Source organism: Stegostoma tigrinum, chromosome 36 (genome assembly GCF_030684315.1).
Source record: "Stegostoma tigrinum isolate sSteTig4 chromosome 36, sSteTig4.hap1, whole genome shotgun sequence".
Classification (NCBI taxonomy): Eukaryota; Metazoa; Chordata; class Chondrichthyes; order Orectolobiformes; family Stegostomatidae; genus Stegostoma; species Stegostoma tigrinum.
The window spans coordinates 17,038,796-17,054,462 of NC_081389.1; the positions used below are offsets into that span (position 1 = coordinate 17,038,796).

General features: G+C 42.8%; 1 protein-coding gene across 1 annotated transcript in view; it reads left to right on the top strand.

Moving 5' to 3' along the window:
• Window positions 1-743: 743 nt before the first annotated feature.
• Window positions 744-15,667, top strand: part of LOC125446850 (synaptotagmin-4) — a 72,307-nt gene continuing 57,383 nt past the window's right edge. The window contains exon 1 of the mRNA XM_048520769.2: window positions 744-1,090. Coding sequence (XP_048376726.2) covers window positions 1,087-1,090 — 4 coding nt within the window. The 5' untranslated portion in view covers window positions 744-1,086. The remainder of the gene's footprint in view (window positions 1,091-15,667) is intronic.

Genomic DNA, 15,667 nt, shown 5'->3' on the forward strand with positions numbered 1-15,667 from the left:
CCCTGTGTCTGCATGGATTTCCTCTGGGTGCTCTGGTTTTCTCCCACAATCTAAAGACATGCGGGTTAGGTGGATTAGCCAAACTAAATTGCTCATAGTATCCAGGAATGTACAGGCTAGGTGGGTTAGCCATGGGGAAACACAGAGTTACAGGCATAGGATAGAGGGGTGAGGCTTTCTAGAGGTTGATGTGGACTAGCAACGTGATAGCTGGTGGGATATAAGAGATGTATGAAGAGGAAGGACACTTGGTCTATCATATACCCAAAGAGCCCCTTACCAACACACACCTTATGGATATTAAAATAAAAATCTGATTCTTATAAATGTGCAATAAGATGGGAGGATGAAGTCAGAATTGCAATTTCCAGTACAGCCCAGTTTATCTGAACTCTGACACCGAGAGGTCCCAATCCATATTTCTAACACACCTCCTCTTAGAATGCTTTTAACACTTTTTTTTCCATTCATCATTTTCTGTTTTGTGTACCACAACAGACTGTCTTTTTCTGTAAAGTGTCCGAGGACACCTGATTAAACAAATACCTCGAGGACCAGGGGAACCAAGCTGAAACCCTTTATAGTCAGCCTTCTGTAAAGGGGACAGGGAGATAAAGGAACGATTAATTGAGGTTAGACAATTCAATTCTCGGAGGGATGTGTGAATGCAGCAGAGAAGCTGCTTCCTTTTCTACTTTCTGGTCCCTACCTTTGCCATCAGAGCGTTTCCACTGAACGGCGAGAACTGGACAGGGAGAGGTGAATCATACTTTGCTGTATATCTAAACCTCCCACAGGTTTGTCGAACTCACTGCTGTAAAGCTACTGAATGAAAATCAATTGGACACAGTCAGGCCACAACACCATGGTGATCAGAGGCATGAGCTTCTTTTGAGTTTGCCTCTGAAACATCAAAGATACATTTACTCGAGAAGCAGAGGTGGATATCTCCATGGGCTGGTTACCCCATCCCACACAAACATTCGCTGTGACTGTGACTTTCTCTTTTGCATTGCATCAACTCCTGCTCTGTTGTAGGCTGGAAGATTAAGTTCAGTTAACTACCGCATCCTCTTTGCTTCAACCATGAGTAAGTACCTGTACTTAAATTTCTGCTGACGTGTGCCCTTATTGCGACAGCTGAATTTTAAAATTCTGACAGATTTGTAATGAGAATTTGGGATTTTCAACGAGCCAGAATTTCTAATAACTTATTTTGACTTCGACACGTACTTTCTGCACAGCTCAGCTGCAATTAATGTGCAGAGGTACATCGCTTTCTGCAGTAATAACTATCTGGAATGTATGCATAATCATTAACCTACTGTGTGCCTGATTACTCCTTCTTAATAATCTATCTGTTGCTTTACAATATCTGTTACAAAGTTATGGATATTTACCTTTGCATATATAAAAATTAGTAAATTATGCATTATATTTCCTGTAATGGCTTTTAAGCACGCATCTCATGTGACTGCAGAGGTGCAGTGTTTAACTCTTTCACTGATATCTTCTTTTAACCGAGGTATAGCTTTTAACTGTTTCACCCATTTGGCTTAGATTTGTTTGCAGTTGCCATTAAGCGCAACTTCAGTCAGTGTTTTCCTGTTCTAACAAAGGCATTTGACCCGCTGCAGCAAAGATGTTGTTCAACTTGAAAGGGTTCCGAAATGATTTACAAGGATGTCACCAGGGTTGGAGGGTTTGAGTTAAAAGGAAAGGCTGCATAGGCTGGGGCTATTTTCCCTGGAGTGCCGGTGGCTGAGGGGTGACCTTATAGAGGGTTATAAAATCATGGGGGGCATGGATAGGGTGAATAGCCAAGGTCTTTGCCTCAGGGTGAGGGAGTCCAAAAATAGAAGTTATAGATTTAAGGAGAGAGGAGAGAAATGTAAAAAAGGAGCTGACGGACAATATTTTCACACAGAGGGTGGTGCATGTATGGAATGAGCTGCCAGAGGAAGTGGTGGAGGCTGGTACAATTACAACATTTAAAAGGCATCTGGATGGGTATGTGAATAGGAAGGGTTTAGAGGGATATGGCCCAAATGCCAGCAAATGGGACAAAAACAGTTTAGGATATCTGGTTGGCATGTGCTAATTGGACCAAAGGGTCTGTTTCCGTGCTGTATGACTCTGTGACAACCAGGTGGCAGTTTCTGGGCAAAACGAAAAGATGCTATTCATTAGGAACTGAAATATATTTAACTACTAGCTTTTGAAAGGCAAATGTGGGTTCAGAGAGAAGAGGCTGGTATCTCTGATGGAGAAGGGGAGGGGTATCTGCGCTATGTGTCTATAACAAGCTCACAATCTCCAACATATCAATTATATTTTCAGGGAGGGATTAAGAAACGTCTAAAACTAATCACATATAAATTTAAAATAACATGTGTGTGGCCTGTTGCATGATTCACAAAACCTTAACATGCAACAATTGATCAGGAAGGAAACCAGAATGTTAGCATTTATTACAAGGAGAACTGGGTGTAAACATGGGGAGGTGCTACTACAGCTGTGCAGGACCTTAGTGAGACCACATCTGGAGTATCATTTACAATTTTGGTCTCTTTGCTCAAGAAAGAATATAATTGCATTGGAAATGGTTCAGGGAGCGTTCAGACAATTGCTTACTGGGATTGAAGAGTTAATTTATGACCAGAGATTCAGGAGGTTGAGCTTATAGCTACTGGAGTTTAGAAGAATGAGAGATGTTCTGATTGAAACATAAAAAATGCTTAGGAAGAGTTGACAGGATGTTTCCCATTTTGAGAGAGTCTAGAACTAGGGGACATTGTTTAAAAATTAGTGTCTCCCTTTGAGGCTGAGATGAGAAGTATTCAATTCTCCAAGTCAGTTATCTGTGGAATTAATTCCCCAGAGAGGAGTAGAATCAGGTTCACTGAATACCTTCATGGTGAAGGCAGGGTCGGTCGAGGCAAAAGAGAATTAGATGGTTATTTGAAAAGGAGCAATGTGAAGGGTTGCAGCAGCAGAGTGGCCCAAACTGAGATGCTCATTCAGTGTAGACACAATGGGCTGAAAGGATGTCTTCTGCTCTGTTTAAAAAAAAGCTTCATTCTGCATCAGTAATATTAATGATAATGGTCTAATAGTCAATCAAGCATCAGGGATCAATTGACTTCATGGGTTAATTTTATTTAAAACATTAAACAACATTATAAGTTTTGAGGTAGACAATACAGCAAACCAATTCATTTCTACCTGAGCAGTTTGCAAACCATAGCATGCTGCCTGTCAGGCAGAGACCCAACATTGTATACACACAGTACACAGTGTTCTTAAAATTAAACTCTCTTAAAGGGAAAATACCAAGATATAACAGATACCCTCCAACTTTTGCGTGGCACCTACCTTTTGTTAGATGTGGTAAAATGGACATTGGGTTACTGTTCTGTGTTTGGTTATAAGGAGTGTCTGAAAGGCAATGAGAGTGATGAACTTGGGAATCACCTGACAGCCCAGGCCACTGAAAGAACACAGTCATGCAAACCTTAGCAAGTGTCACAACCACCGCAAAGCTTCAACAGTTTGCTGAGTCACGGTGATTACAAAAGATCATAGTCTGCCGTAGAAATATTGGGCAGAATCTTCAAAGACACACCAACATGACCATTAGCAGGAAAATGGGAAGAATGGTGTGAGATCGGCGGTGGGGGTCTATCTGTCTGACAGGTCTGGGGACACGGACTGCCAGCACTTAACCGAGCACATGGCTGAGATTTAAAGGTGGCGCTGGTGCCGGGAAGTCCCAGCAGGGGTCAGTACATCCATGTTTTGCAAGTGGGAGAATGTGAAGCAAGCGCAGAACGCTGGTGAAACTCAGGAGGTCTGGCAGTATCTGTGGAGAGAGAAACAGAGTTAATGTTTGAGTCTGATATGACCCTTCTGCAGAACATGTGTTCGAGATGGTTCGAGAGTTCAGGAGAATACAGTCTTAACAACATAATAGTAACTTTACAGCCTGGCATATCTCAGATTCCCATGTTATGCATACTTGGCACGACAATGTGATAAACAAAGGGGCGGCATAGTGGCTCAGTGGTTCGCGCTGCTGTCTCACATCGCCAGGGACATGGGTTTGATTCTAACCTTGGACAACTGTCTGTGCGGAGTTTGCACATTCTCCCTGTGTTCTGTGTGGGTGTTCTCCGAGTGCTCCGGTTTCCTCCCGCAATCCTACATATCAAAGTTGCATGGATTCAGGTGCTTTGCCCATTCTAAATTGTCCACAGTGTCCAGGAATGTGTGCGCTAGCCATGGGAAATGCAAAACTGATTAGGGTAGGGGATGGGGTGGGTGGGATGCTCCTCAGAGGGTCAGTGTGGACATGTTGGGCCGAATGCCCTGCTTCCATACTGTAGAGATTCTATGGGAATAGTGTTAGGAATAAGTCCAAGTCTGAAGCCAGACAGTTCTTGCTTTCTCTTCAATCAGTCTATCTTGGATCTAAATTCCTCAGTGCTGCCATTAAACCACATAACAAGAGACATTCCCTTCATAATTTTCAACTTGGACCACACAATAGCTTGTTCCAAAAAAGAAAAAGCCAGAACTTCAGAAAACTTTCCTCGAAATTTAGCTTCTGACAGCTGCCTCAGATTTTATAGCGATAATCAAGGGGAACTATTGGAAAGATGTGTCTCTTTGAATGAAGTCTATTTTTAGGAAGTCATTCTGGTATCCCTTAATGCTTGATATTTCCATCTTGTTAAGGTGTGTGCTTTCTGTAACTAATTCCTAATTATCCTCTGACATTTCCTTCGTTCATTTCTCTCTAAGACTCTTGCTCCAATAAGAGCTAAAGTGTATAAAAGCACACTAATTTTAGCACAAGGATCACACCAAACCTGCAAAACAAAAGACACCAGATTTGAAATTAGCCTCCAAATTTGGAGATCAGTGTTTCTTATTGCCAGGTTATGGTTTGGAATGCATTGCTTGAAAGGGAAGTGGAAGCACCATTCAACAACAGCCTGAAAAAGCGAAGGTACTAATGAAACGGTAATGTCACTGAAGTGGAAATCCAGAAATCCAGGCTAGCGTTCTGGAGACATGGGTTTGAATCTCACCATGAGAGATGGTGAAGCTTGAATTCCATTTAAAAAGTGAGGAATAAAAATCCGACCTTACAATGAACATTGCCAATTGCTGTAAAAACCTATCTGGTTCACTGATGCTCTCTCAGGAATGAAATCTGCAATCTTTAGCTTATCATACAGCATAGACCTGTCAACCAATTGTTTCTGTGCTATCTACACCTATCCACACTCCTCCCACCTTCCAGCCCTCCAACCATAACCCTGAATATTATGATGTTTCAAGAATCATCCATGTATTTTTTTAAAGCTTGTGAAGTTTCCCACTTTTACTATTCTTATGGGCAGTGCATTCTTAATTCTCTTCACCTTAGGGGTGCTGTGTTTTTTTTTCTCAAATCCCCTCTAAATCTCCTGCTTTTCACCTTACAATTATGCCCCCTCATTATTGGCTCTTCAAGTCCACACTGTGAATGCCCTCGTGTATCCCTCATTCGGTCCCGTCCCTACCTTCTCAGCTCCAAACCGCACCAGCTGATCCAGCCTCTCTATGTAACTACAGAGCTCCATCCCAGGCAACATCCTGGTCAATCACCTCTGCACCTCCTCCAATGCCATCACAGCCTTCACACAGCGAAGTGACCAGACCAGCACATAGTACTCTAGCTGTGGCCTAACTAAAGTTTTGTACAGCTACGATATAACCTCCCTGCTCTTATAATCTGACTGCTATATGACTCCAGACTCTCTTAACTACTCTCTCGATAATTTGAAATGTGCAATAAATGTTGGCCTAGCCAGTGATCCCTACATCCCCTGAGCTAATTTTGTTTTCAGGAAAGGATTAAGATAAATCAGAAGATTGGTGGGGAAAGAGCAGGGCAGTAGAATGGATTGGATAAGCTTTTCAAAGAGCAGGTGCTTACCCACGTGATGGGCTGAATGGCATCTTTCTATGCTATATTATTCCATGCCACATTTCAATCTTCGATAGTCAGAACGAATGTAATGCACGGTTATCAACTTTCCAGAGCTGATAATCCAGTCAATGCGGGAGTTAGGTTGTTATGGCTTAAGGCAACAGATTCTCTAGTGAGAAGCCTGAGCACCACACTGACCCTCCGAAGACCACCCCACCTAGAACTGCCTCCCCCCAACCACCCTATAATCCTGCATTTACCATGTCTAATCCACCTAACCTACACATCTTCAAACTGTGGGAGGAAACCAGAGTGCGCAGAGGAGAACCACGCAGATGCAGGGAGAATGTACAAACTCCACACAGACAGTTTACTGAGGCTGGAATCAAACTCAGGCCCCCCACACTGTGAAGCAGCAATGCTGATCACTGAATCACCGTATCACCCTGAAACAATGCTGTTCTGCAAATTAGAACCATATAAGAACAGATTGCTTCATGAGACTGGGCCTGTATCCTCTGAAGTTTAGAAAAATCAGAAGTGACTTAATTGCAACATAAAAGACCCTGAGAGGAGCAAAAACAGAAGTTGCTGGAAAAGCTCAGCAGGTCTGGCAGCATCTGTGAAGAAAAAAATCAGAGTTAACGTTTCGGGTCCAATGACCCTTCCTCAGAGCCGTGCTTTTCTAGCAACTTCTGTTTTTGTTCCTGATTTTCGGCATCCGGAGTTCTTTTGGTTTTTAAGATCTTGAGAGGACTTGACTAGGTGGATGTGGAAAGAATGTTTCCTCTTGTGGCAGAATCTAGAACTAGGGGTCAATGTTTAAAAGCAAAGTGTCACCCATTTAAAACAAAGATGACGAACTCATGTTTTCCTTCAGGGGTTGAGAGCATTTGGAATTCCCTCCCTCAAAAGGCAGTGAATGCAGAATCTTTAAATGTTTTTAAGGCAGAAGTAGATGGATTCTTGCTGATCAAGGGCTGAAAGATTATCAGGGATGTGCAGGAATGTAGAGTTGAGATTAAAATCAGATCAGCCATGATCTTATCGCATAATGGGGGAAGATCAAAGGTCTGAATGGCCTACACTTATTTCCTGTTCTTTCAGAATCAAAGTCAGGAAAAATTCCCATAATAAAGGACAGCGAAGTTCTGGGACTCTCTTTTGGAAATGAGGGATGTTAAATCAATATTTAATTTTAAATGCAAGACCAGTAGATTGTCATTATCCAAGGGATTTTAAGGGACATTGGGCAAAAGCAGGAATCTCGAAAGAGTTTGGAGATCAGCTGTGTGAAGGGATAACTCCAATATTCCCAACTAATCCAGTAATGGCCAAGTTAACTAATGGGCAGGTGATGGCCTAGTGGTGTTATTGCTGAACTGTTAATCCAGAGATCCAGTTAATGTTCTGGGGACCTGGGTTCGAATCCTGCCATAGCAGATGATGGAATTTGAAGTCAATAAATATCTAGAATTAAGATTCTAATGATGATCGTGAATCCATTGTCAATTGTCAGGAAAATCCTGTCTGTTTCACTCATGCCCTTTTGGGAAGGAAACTGCCATCCTTACCTATTCTGGCCTACATGTGATTCCAGAACCACAGCTACATGGTTGACTCTGAACTGCCCTCTGGGCAATTAAGGGTGGGCAATAAATGCTGCCTAGCCAGCAACACCCTCTTCATGTGAATGAATTAAAAAAATTAAGGGACCCATTAATAACCCTGGATATCAGGGGAGAACTCTATTGCTTTCCATTGATTCAGTGCCGTGTATCTTGTATCTCCATAACAGCAAACTAACATAAATAACTAAATAACCAAATCTAAATAAACAGTGACTTCAACCTTAAGCAGCAAATGAGTAAATGGAGACACTGTGAGTGGCACGGTGGCTCAGTGGTTAGCACTGCTGCCTCACACCACCAAGGATCTGGGTTTGATTCCACCCTCTGAGTGGGGCTTTTCATGTTCTCCCTGTGTCTGTGTGGGTTTCCGCCGGGTGCTCTGATTTCCTCCCACAGTCCAAAGATGTGCAGGTTGGCTGGATCGGCCATGCTAAATTGCCCCATAGTGTCCAGGGGTTAGCCATGGGAAATGCAGTGTTACAATGAGAGGGAGGCATTGGTGGTCCTTGGAGGGTTGGTTTGGACTTGATGAGCCGAATGGTGGGTGTGTCACAAATGCGTGGGGAACTGGATGTTCATACTGCAGCCTTATCTGCATGTAAACTCAAATGTACAATTTAGAGATATTCCCTTAACAAGCATTTGCTGACCGCATATCAATTGTTTTAGTCAGCTCTTGTTACGGATATGGATCATGGCATTTATTGGTCAAACCACATTTACAAATAATATTTAAATCTTAGTAATGCTACAACTCCTTTATGGTCAATGTCTGGTTACTAAAGCTCCTAAAAGTCATTCAAAGTAACAACTGTTACCACAGTCCCACACACATGGTAAAATGCGCATTGATTACAATTCAAGCCCATGAAAGCAAAATACTTATAAAGCTAGCTCATTTTAAACATTGATAAGCATGCAATTGTTCCAGATTCTGTATAAATCCAAGTGCAAATCATTTCTTCTGGATGCAAAGTAGAATTACATGTAATTGCTTTGCTATCTAATCTGTCTGTCTTGCGTTTGCATTCAATACTCACCACCTATATTTATGAAGAATGGATTCTGAATCAGAGTCATTGGGTCAACAACATTATCTCAGATGTATGTCCACAAAAGCTGTAAAACCTGCTGAGGTTTTCCAGTAATTTCTATTTTTGTTTCTGATTTCCAACATCCACAATACTTTCGGGTTTTTTTTTGTTTACAGATATTTACAACCTGGCTCTTTGAATTACACCCAAGAGTTAAGTACACGATTGTTTGTACAGCTTCAAAACTTCTCTGTTAACAAATAATGCCTTTGATTAGTAGATGATCTGGAATATTGCTATCCGTTCCTTCTTCCCTTTTCCAGTTGATGAATCAATTGTAATCTGACCAGATTGCTAACGACTGTTTTCTTCGTCACCTTTTGGAATGTGAGCCATCCTCTTTCAGAACTCGGTTTTATTTCTGATGTGTGAATTGGCACTGCAGTCAGAACAATAATAATCAATTTGCTTCACCATCATGCACATTATGTGGCTTTAGTAGTTGGGGTGGGGGCATAGTAGGGTACTCTGGACGATATTGCTGGCTGCAGGAATTTGTTTCTGCATTATAGTGGCAGCTACACTTCAAAATGCTTCTAGCTCGAAATTCAATACAGCTATAAATGCAAGTTTTCCTTCTTTTCCTATAGAATCATAGTCATTGAGTTGCACAGCAATGGAAACAGACCCTTTGGTCCAACTTGTCCACGCCCATCAAATATCCTAAATTAATCCAGTCCCATTTGCCAGCATTTGGCTCATACGCCTCCAAATCCTTGCTATTCACACATTTTTCCAGATGCCTTTGAAATGTTGTAATTGTACCAGCCTCCACCATTTCCTCTGGCAGCTCATTCCATGCACGCACCACCTTCTGCCTGAAGATGTTGCCCCTTAGGTTCCCTTTAAATTTTTCCCTTCTCACCTGAAGCCTATGCCCTCTAGTTTTGGACTTGCCTACCCTGGGAAAAAGACCTTGGCAATTCACCCTCTCCATGCCCCTCATTGTTATATAAGATCACTCCTCAGCCTCTGATGCTCCAGGGAAAATAGCCCCAGCCGATTCAGCCTCTTCCTATAGCTGAAATCCTCCAACACTGGCAGCATCCTTATTAATCTTTTCTGAATCCTTTCAAGTTTCACAACATCCTTCCTATAACAGGGAGACCAGAGTACAGTATTCCAAAAGTGGCCTAACCAATGTCCTGTACTGCAGCAACATGATGTCCCAACGCCTATGCTCGATGCACCGATCACTTGCTGCCTCTGCATTAGTAATTTATGTAGAGGTGATTTTCTCCTGGCTGCTAATGTGCTAATGCTGTGACAGCTCTGATGGCAAGACATCTGGACTCAAAATGTTAGCTTGCTCTCTCTCAATGGATGCTGTCTGATCCACTATGACTTCCAGCATTTTTTGCTTTCAGTTTTTCACTGACTTAAATACCTTTATTCTAGGCAGGAAAGGTTGGCTCCCTCTTCCTCTGTCTTTCAAATAACTGCTTGAAGAAGAATGTTTGAACCCTTAGGTGCTGTGACTCTGAGGCACAAACACAAGCAGACCCTCTCTGACGAAGGGTCTAGGCCCGAAACATCAGCTTTTGTGCTCCTGAGATGCTGCTTGGCCTGCTGTGTTCATCCAGCCCCACACTTTGTTATCTCGGATTCTCCAGCATCTGCAGTTCCCATTATCACAGATTTTCTCATCGGTTTTGCTTTTAGAGGAAAAGAATGAGCCTTTATTTCTAAACATCCAAACATAATTCCAACAGCAGCCCGCTCACACTTGCACTTGAGACATACACACACAATAAAAGGTAATGACAAAAGAGATAGTATGCACTGAGTTTTTTTTTATTTTTAGAAGTCCAGGAACTGAAAGTTGCAAACATTGCAGGCCTGATAATTCAATTTTAGCTGACTGAGGAATTGCAGTTTGCATGTTTCTGATAACAAACCTGGTTAGCTTATTCCTTGCAGCGATAGGTTTTGCCATTGTTCCAGGTGAAGGGAAATTGACCCCTAACAGTGATGATTTGGCTTGGTTCTTCAAATTGGCAAGGAAACAGTCAGCCCCACTACCCTGCCCATTGGTGGATTCTGCTGACAGTTATTCATTTGCTGCAAGGGATCAATTAACTCCATGTTAACAACTCCAACCCCACCACACCCGGCACCTTCCCCTGCAACCGCAGGAAATGCTACACTTGCCCCTACACCTCCTCCCTCACCCCTATCCCAGGCCCCAAGATGACTTTCCACATTAAGCAGAGGTTCACCTGCACATCTGCCAATGTGGTATACTGCATCCATTGTACCCGGTGTGGCTTCCTCTACATTGGGGATACCAAGCGGAGGCTTGGGGACCGCTTTGCAGAACACCTCCGCTCGATTCGCAACAAACAACTGCACCTCCCAGTCGCGAACCATTTCCACTCCCCCTCCCATTCTTTAGATGACATGTCCATCATGGGCCTCCTGCACTGCCACAATGATGCCACCCGAAGGTTGCAGGAACAGCAACTCATATTCCGCCTGGGAGCCCTGCAGCCTAATGGTATCAATGTGGACTTCACCAGCTTCAAAATCTCCCCTTCCCCAACTGCATCCCCAAACCAGCCCAGTTCGTCCCCTCCCCCCACTGCACCACACAACCAGCCCAGCTCTTCCACCCCCACCCACTGCATCCCAAAACCAGTCCAACCTGTCTCTGCCTCCCTAACCTGTTCTTCCTCTCACCCATCCCCCCTTAAAATGGCCACCCAAGTGGACAGGGTTGTTAAGAAAGCATATGGTGTTTTGGCTTTCATTAACAGGGGGATTGAGTTTAAGAGTCGTGAGATCTTGTTGCAGCTCTATAAAACTTTGGTTAGACCGCACTTGGAATACTGCGTCCAGTTCTGGGCGCCCTATTATAGGAAAGATGTGGATGCTTTGGAGAGGGTTCAGAGGAGGTTTACCAGGATGCTGCCTGGACTGGAAGGCTTATCTTATGAAGAGAGGTTGACTGAGCTCGGTCTCTTTTCATTGGAGAAAAGGAGGAGGAGAGGGGACCTAATTGAGGTATACAAGATAATGAGAGGCATAGATAGAGTTGATAGCCAGAGACTATTTCCCAGGGCAGAAATGGCTAGCACGAGGGGTCATAGTTTTAAGCTGGTTGGTGGAAAGTATAGAGGGGATGTCAGAGGCAGGTTCTTTACGCAGAGAGTTGTGAGAGCATGGAATGCGTTGCCAGCAGCAGTTGTGGAAGCAAGGTCATTGGGGTCATTTAAGAGACTGCTGGACATGTATATGGTCACAGAAATTTGAGGGTGCATACATGAGGATCAATGGTCGGCACAACATTGTGGGCTGAAGGGCCTGTTCTGTGCTGTACTGTTCTATGTTCTATGTTCTATGTTCTATCCCCTCCTCCCACCCCAAGCCGCACCCCCATCTACCTACTAACCTCATCCCACCTCCTTGACCTGTCTGTCTTCCCTGGACTGACCTATCCCCTCCCTACCTCCCCACCTACACTCTCCTCTCCACCTATCTTCTTTACTCTCCATCTTCGGTCCGCCTCCCCCTCTCTCCCTATTTATTCCAGTTCCCTCTCCCCATCCCCCTCTCTGATGAAGGGTCTAGGCCCGAAACGTCAGCTTTTGTGCTCCTGAGATGCTGTTTGGCCTGCTGTGTTCATCCAGCCTCACATTTTATTAACTCCATGTTGCTCTTTTCTCCCAGACTCACTGACCTGGCTTTCTGTCGAAAAAGTCTGAATAAATGCTATAGGAAGGATGTTGTAAAACTTTAAAAGGGTTCAGAAAAGATTTAAAAGAATGTGGCCAGGTTTGGAGGATTTGAGCGATAGGGAGAGGGTGAATAGGCTGGGGCTATTTTCCCTGAACATCAGAGGCTGAGAGGTGATCTTATAGAGGTTTATGAAATCAGGAGGGGCATAGATAAGGAAAATAGGCAAGGTCTTTTCCTCAGGGTAGGGGAGTCCAAAACTAGACGGCAGAGGTTTAAGATGAGACAGGAAAGATTTAAAAGGGATTTAATGGGCAACTTTATCATGCGGAGTGTGGTGTGTGTATGGAATGTGCTGCTACAGGAAGTGATGGAGGCTGGTACAATTACAACATTTCAACGGACTCTGGATGGGTACATGAGTAGGAGGGGTTTAAAGAGATATGGGCTATATTCTGGAAAATGGTACTAGATTAATTTAGGATATCTGGTCGACATGGATGATTTGGATCAAAGGGTCGGTTTCTGTGCTGTATATCTCTATGACTTTAAATGGCTCTCACAATTTGTTTTAGTGACTATATTTATTAGCGTTTCCATTGTCTAATGCAAGGTCATCATTTTACAGTAAGTGATAGCAGATATAAAACAGGGATGAGGAAAAATTATATTTCTCAAAGGGTCATGAATCCATGGAATGCATTATCCCAGAGTGTGGCAGATGGTTGAGATATTGAGTAAATTTAAGAAGGAGATAGACATTTTAAAATTAGTAATGGGCTGAAGGGGTATAGGGAGAGGCTTGGAAAGTGGTGGTGGGGCCAAGATGAGATCAGGCATGATTATGCCAAATAGCGAAGCAGGCTCAAGGGCTCCAACTTCATATCACAGCAGGTCAGGCAGCATCCGTGGAGAGAGAGGAGGCTATCATTTCAAGTTGAGATGACTCTCCATCAGAGCTTTTAAGTAAAGATGCCAGCATCTGCAATAATTTGCTCCCCCAAATTCTTATGTTGCAATGTTCTAATAATGTGAGCATTGTTAAACAATGGGGTTTGAATCCTGGTCTCTTGCATCTCCTTGTGATAGAATGGCTTTTCCTCATGTCCATGTTTTGAAATTGCATTCCATAGAAAATAGAACAGTACAACACAGGACAGGCCCTTCGGCCCACAATGTTGTGCTGACCTATATTCCTACCACCTTGCATAACCTACATTTCAGTATCCTCATCTGCCAATCCAAGCATCGCGTAAAAGTTGTAATCTGTGGCCACTGACTTCGCTGTGCATCAGTTTCATGTGGGCATTTGGATATTGTTAGCCAATAAGTCCACAGGGAACATGTTTTGCATTTTTAATGTTTTCTCAATGGAACGTTTCAAAAAGTAATTTATAATTTAATGCCTAACCAGACGAGAATGTTAGTTCCAGCCTCAGGCTGATGGTTGTATGTCAACATTTATACATAATTTTTCATTCTGCATAGATAGAAATAAAATACTGCAGATGCTGAAAATGAGAAACAGACACAAGGAATTCTGGAGAAACTCTTGTGCATGTTCCATGTTAATTTTATTGGAAAAAAAAGGTTCATATTTCACAGATCAACCTGGCTGGATGAGGCTTTCTACCTACAACTGATTTGTCAACAGCTCAGTTTAGAAGGAATCAATCAAAGAAATGTTACTCAGCCAGACATTTTGCAGAAGAGAAACATGAAAATGTTGGAGAAACTCCAGTTCTGAGGAAGGGTCACTGGACCCAAAACATTAACTCTGATTTCTCTCCACAGTTGCTGCCAGGCCTGCCGAGCTTTTCCAGAAATTTCTGTTTTTGTTTCTGAAGAAACTCAGGCGGTCAGGTGGCATTTGTTGAGGGAGAAGCAATTCATGCTTTGAGTCTGAAATGTCTCTTTGTTCGAACATCAGTTGAGATACCCTATATTTTTCATTTATTGAAATGTCAACAAATTGATTTTCTACAGGGGAAAGCATTAAGCAATCCCTGGCAAGGAGTTAATATTTACTGGGCGTTCACAGGAACATGTTCATGTTAATTAGAAGCTTTTGAATGAAGGTTAATATTTGAAGGAGGGTCTCCAGACAGGTTTGGGGGAAGTTCTGCAGAATTTGAAAATATTTGCAACTGTTTTTAGGATTATATGTTTGAAGTAAGGACTAATATTGGTCAGTACCTTGCAGGCAGTCCCTTGATTCTGCAAAATAATGCTATGGAGCCTTTTTTGCCCTCCTCAGAATGTAAGTAGGGCTCCAGCTTAGAGTCCTTTATGAAAGACGGCACCTCTGACAATTTGGTCCTGCTAAAGATTGGGGCTTGAACCCACAACCTCTAACTCAGTCGCAAATGTTCAGCACAGTAAATCTCAGTTAACACTACAATTCTTTCAGCTTTGTCAATCTGCTTTACTACACAGAGATTTCATCCAATTCCACATCAAAGAACTCTTGAACAGTTATGCCTTCATTAATGCAACCTAATTTATAGCAACTACTGTATCTATGGTGCTGTATGGTGTTTGGATAGCTCAACTGGCTTGTAATGTAGAGTAACACAAACAGCAATGGGCTTGATTCCCACACTGGTTGAAGTTATCGTGAAAGATTCTCCTCCTCAACTTCTCTCCTTGCCTAAAATATGACCCTCAGGTTAACCACTACCTGTCATTTCTCTCTCATGAGACAGCAACCCTATTAGACTAGGGGCATGGTGACCTTACCTTTAATGTAATAAAACATCGAAGATATTTCGCAGGACCATGAACAAAATACACTCCTGAGCCATTTAAGGAGATATTAGATCAGATGGCCGATACTTTGATTGAAGAGGTAGGTTCTAACAAGTGGTTTGAAGGTATAGAGATTGGGGTCAGGTCAACTCCAGAGTTAATGGTCCAAGCAGCCAAAGGTGTGGCCCACAATGGTGGAATGATTGAAAGTGGGGTCAGAGGAACAGAGAGATTTCAAAGTCCCATCACCAACACATTGGGCCTTCACTGGGTGTGAGCAGAAACTGGACATAGGAACAAAACTAATGCTGTATTCTTGCAATATCCACCTCACACCACATATTGCCATTTTCCATTAGTCTCTTGTTGGCTCAAATGGAAAGAATAAAGATAAGAACAGGGTCTAGGTGAACAGAACCCTATCTCCTACTCTGTTATCACCCTGTCTCAAGTGTCTCTTTCATTCTGGTTGATGTCGCATTGATTTTGTGACCTTATGCACCTCTGCAAACAATTCACTCTGATTACTGTATAAAAGC